Raw genomic sequence first — 5,030 nt, 5'->3', positions numbered from 1 at the left:
GGAGCTATTCGATCTCGACGAATGCCGAATTTGGAGCCTGATAAAACTGTTAATTCTCGACACGAATACGAACTCGATAAATCATTCTCGAATTATAAAACTCATCTGAAGCTCATTTAATCAAACTCTCGATGACCGTTATTTGATCTGAGCCCGAGCCTAATTTTTCGAACCTTGATCTATGTTCGACTAAATTATTCGGATCCGCTTTCTCAAACGGGATACTCAGTACGTCGCCCTCTAATTAATTCTTATCCGACTCGACTCATACCTCTGTGTTCGATCCCGAATTAAAAATCAACATCGGCGATGATTTTTAAATGTCGCGATTCATCTCTTTCAATCATAAATCTGAAAGCCGGTCGTATCTCGGGACGATTTATTTTCGAACCACGCGTAGGGAATTATTTCCGAGCGAATTCAAGTCAAACTCTCGGCCGAATTAATCGCTCAACCTTCCGTTCGTCCGAACTCTTTTCGCTCTGTTTTTCCGTAGCGACGAATTTCGCGAGAGCATTTTTATTCCGGAAAATAAATTAGCGCAGAGCGATAACGTGTTTGGACCAGCCCAACCCAGCCCATTTGGCCCACTAAGGAAACCCTAACCCTAGCCATCTTCTATAAATAGGGGTGCCCTTCCCTTGCACTTGGGCTATTTTGCACTCCCACCTTCCATTTTTTCCCTAGCCGCCACCAGCCATACTCCCTGCCTTCTTCCTCGCTGCTCACGGCAGCAGCAGCCAGCGCAGGGAACTTCCTCCCTCCTCCACGCAGGATGGCCGAGCCCCTGCTCTAGCCGAGCTCCCACCCATGGCGCCCCTCTCCCTTCTTCCCCCTACTTGGAGCTTCCCATGGCGCCCCCTGCTCTCTCCTTTTCCTTGGCAGCCGAGTCCAGCCATGGCCGAGTTCCCTGGGAGCACGCCGACGCCCTACTCTCCTCCATGGTCGGCGCTCGAGCTCCACTCCTCCCCATGGCGCCACCCCCTGCAGTTTCCCCTCTGCCTTGGCGCCCTCCCTGCTCCATTTCTTTTTTCCCCCTGCGTGCAGGGAGCACTATGGCCGGCGCCCAGCAACAGCAACCGGGTCTTCTTCCTCCCCTGCTGTCCACGGCGCGCAGCAAACAGGGAGCTCAGCTCCATTTCCCCTCACGGCAGGACACAGCAGCAGCTTGCCCCGCCTCTCCTCGCAGACGCAGCCCTCTCCCATGGCGCGCTGCAGCAGATGCCATGGAGCATTCCCTCCATGCCTTGCGACTCGGTTTCCTTCCTGCGTGTGTGTTGCTGCGCCTGCACCGTTGATGCTTGCTGGGTGCTCGGCAAAATGTGCAGCAGCCCCGACGTCGCCGCGCGGCTCGCTGCTTTGTGCTGCGCAGCGAACAACACGCCAGGATGCCCATCAGGTGTTTGTTGTTTTTGCGCAGCCCCGTCGTCGTCGTCGTTCACCCGGCGAGACCACGACAATCCTTGTTTGATTCCGCATCGGCGTTATCTTCATATGATTAATTGTGTATGTGTGCTGTTTTATTTTTGTTTTGTGGAGGAGAGGAATCCCGTGTTTTGCGTGGAGAAGAAGGCAAGCCGCTCGACGCTCGTCGATGTTCGGAGCGATGCACAAGTCGGAATCGCCATCGTCCTTACAAACACCGATTGGGTTTGTTTATGGTGAGCCGATGCATGTCGCTCTCGATCGACTCGTTTAATTAATTTGAATGGATGTGTGTAAAATGTTTTGGTTATGCGCATTGGTAGGATCGTGTTTGCGATTGGAGAACAAAAGGTTATGTGTTGTATGCGATTTGTAGTTGTCTAATTATGTTTTGGTCGAGGTGGTGCATGTTTAAAAATTGTATTGGTATGGATTGAAGTTTGTGGCGAAAGAAAAAGAAGTAGAAAATAACTCGAATGTTTTTATATTTCAATAGGAATTTATGCGATGTGTTGTTTGATGTGTGCGATTTGTAGTTTGTATAATTATATTTTTATCGATATGGTGTACATTGGTGTTGGAGTGTGTGTGGGTATAAAATGTTTTGGTTATATGTCGTAGCAAGGTTGCCTTCACGTTTTGGTAAGCAAACATGTTGCGTTGTTTAATGTGATAGGTAAATTGGAAATACATGGGATGCGAGGATTTAATTAGTGCACGTAGGTGTGTGTGTGCCGTGGTGTGATAAAGTAGTGGTGGCGTAAGATATTTGTTGAGGTGTGCGAGTATATGCCGCATTATGGTTATACTCGCAACGAGGAAAGATGTATGTATGGTGTAACATGACGCTTAAATTGCTATTATATAATCGTGTGAAGGATGCTCATGATGATCGTGTGATTTAGGAGTGATGTAATGGCAAGCGAGAAGTAAGTTTAATATTTTAAAACGATTGGTTGATAGCATCTGTCGGTGTCGTCATGCTTTCTATTGTATGGCGGATCGATGCCTTGCTTGGTCAATTATTGCATTCCATTCCCTTTGGATAAATAAATGTCTTGTTGATCGATTGGAGGTCTAATATGAGTGTTATCGCAGCCCAATAATTATTGGAGGTGAGTAGCGTTCATGAGTCCGTCCTTGATAAAATTGAAGAACAATTCGATAACATATGCACATAAGTGCTTTAGGTTCTTTAGTAGCCAATGTAAGTCTTATGAAGTTTTACACCATGTGTAAATGCCTCCACGATAGACCCCAAAAATATGCTATTTAGGTGACTTGTGTGTTAACTAATTTAAGTTGAGCAATGGTTGAGAAACATTGATCAATCGGCTCCAACCCATGTTCTTGAGTTACGATGTCTAAAATGGTTCGCTAGGTCTTCTACTGTGATTAGCCAACTCATGTTAAATAGGAGTCGATTTCGTTAAGTGTTTGTTATATATGTGTTGTCTCGGATTGCGATGATAAGAGGCAAGCCGACGTGTAGGATGTATAGCGGCCTATGTTGTTGCGCTAGTTAGCCGAATTTTAGATGACTTGGTTAAGCTCGTAGTCACGATGATTTTCTTATTGTAGTCTAAATGTGTATGTTTATGGTCGCGGATGAAAAGTAGTAGTGCTCATGTGATGTCTAATTTAAAACGCAAATTGTTGAGTGATTGTCGTGAAGAATGCGTTGTTAATTGATTGTAGTAATTTTAGTGCACTAAATGACTTGAATAAAATTTGCAAGTCGACTTGTTGGTTCTAATTGATTGTCTTAACTCGAATAAATAGTAAAGCGTTAGAGTAATTCAAGTCTCTCGAACGCAGCGATTCTTGAATTGTATAGGAGCTGAAATTTAGTAGTTACTGTTTTGAACTGCACGCAGCGATTTCCCTGTACTGTATGTTTGATGAACTAAATGGTGTTTTCTGTAGATATGTGCTATAGAAAAGTGGTAGATAACTTTATTATCTTGCTGGTGTTAAAATTTGACAGCCATAGGTGTGACAGTTTAGGAGTTATGCTGTTCACAAATTCAGTAACTGAATCTGTCCAAATTATGTACAGATTTCAGAAACTGCATTTTTTGCTCAAATTAATGTTGCAACCTGTTCATGGTCGTTATAAGAAAGTTGTAGATGCTTTTCTCATCTTGCTTGTGTTAAAATTTCATAACCATAGGCCTGACAGTTTAAGAGTTATGAAATTTACAAACTGGTTGTTTTGTTCTGTCCTCTGTCTGAACAGATTTCGAAAACTGTAATGTTTGATTTGATTAAACCTGGAATCACTTCTTGGTGATTACAAAAGTTATGTAGTGCTTTTGCCAAGCTTTCCAAAAAGTCTTGGATCACTATTTTTGGTGGTCTGAATATTAAGTTATGAATGTTTCAAATAGGAAGACTGAATCTGTCCAGTTATGGACAGCAAAGTCTTTTAGTGATGTTTATCCTTAGTTAAATATTGAATCACCTTGAGATGTTTATAAATGATATGTAGACAATTTTATTACCTTTCCAGAAAGTCTAGGATCAACTTATTTGGATGTCTGAATCTCTAGTTGTGAATTTTTGAAGTTGCAAGTCTGAATCTGTCCAAATCTGGACAGAGCTGCTGTGATTGCACTTTTTGACCTTGCTATGTGTTGAATCAGGTTGAGGTGAAAATACCAAAGTTATAGTTCACTTTTTAAGCTTTCCAGAAAATCCTAGTTTGCTATTTTTGGATGAATATTTGAAGAGATATGATTAAAACTAATAACTGCTGTGCTGCTGTCCTAAAAATCTGCATGTGCTCAATTAATTGTTAGTTCACCCTTTTGGCTAAAAATGGTTGGTTAGCACTAAATTCATATAGAATTGCCATGGCTAAGCTTGAGATAACATACGTGTCATGTTTTTATACGTTTCTTTCTCTAGTTAATTGTGATGTAGTATTGTGTTGCGTAAATATCCAAAATGTTTGTCGTCTTTTTAGTGGTGTAATGTTGTGCGCTCGACGATATGTAGTTAGCTAACGCTAGTGGGTGTGGTTGCTTGTGATGTCTCGCTACTTAGTGTTTAATTCGCTAGCATGTACTTAAAGTATCTTGTGCTATTTCATTATATTCATACATATGCATATTGCATCTCATTTAGGACCGAGGGACGATGATCGAGCCAGTGATGTGGTGCCAACCACAAGATGCAGTTGGTGGACGACCTAAAGAATGGTGGACTTACCCAGTGGATGCTCGCCAAGCGAGTACCCACCCCAGCAAACACTATCTAAGTGTTAAATTAAAGGCAAGCCCCGGTTTTATGCATAACCGTTTATATATGCTATTTTACTACACTTAATGTTTGTAGGCTTGTACCGTGCACTTAAGTGTAGGAGTTGGTTGAAACCCTAGTTGCATGAACTCAGGATTCCTTTTTGAGATGGATACTAGTATGCTAGGTCGAGTAGCTGCTTTGCTAATTAGGGATCTCGATAGAAGTCGAGTGATTTTTCTAGCACTCGCGCGAGGTCAGGAATTGGTTGTATCCACTTTGATAACAGAATGATGATGGTCTGTGGACACGGGTCCATGGGGACGCGTGGTCTACGACACGGAAATTGGAATAAGGATTAA

At 42.7% G+C, this 5,030-nt stretch overlaps 1 protein-coding gene across 1 annotated transcript; it reads left to right on the top strand.

Moving 5' to 3' along the window:
• Positions 1–688: 688 nt before the first annotated feature.
• On the top strand, positions 689–4,695 carry LOC111589964 (uncharacterized; the record flags this gene model as incomplete). The annotated part of the gene is made up of 3 exons (XM_023300885.2): positions 689–1,399; positions 1,540–1,661; positions 4,555–4,695. Coding segments are annotated over exons 1-3 (852 nt in total), but the record flags the coding sequence as incomplete, so codon positions are not given.
• Between the last annotated feature and the right edge of the window lie 335 nt (positions 4,696–5,030).

Source organism: Zea mays, chromosome 8, assembly GCF_902167145.1.
Source record: "Zea mays cultivar B73 chromosome 8, Zm-B73-REFERENCE-NAM-5.0, whole genome shotgun sequence".
Classification (NCBI taxonomy): Eukaryota; Viridiplantae; Streptophyta; class Magnoliopsida; order Poales; family Poaceae; genus Zea; species Zea mays.
The sequence above is the reverse complement of the archived record's forward strand: the minus strand, read 5'-3'. Positions and strand labels throughout refer to the sequence as shown.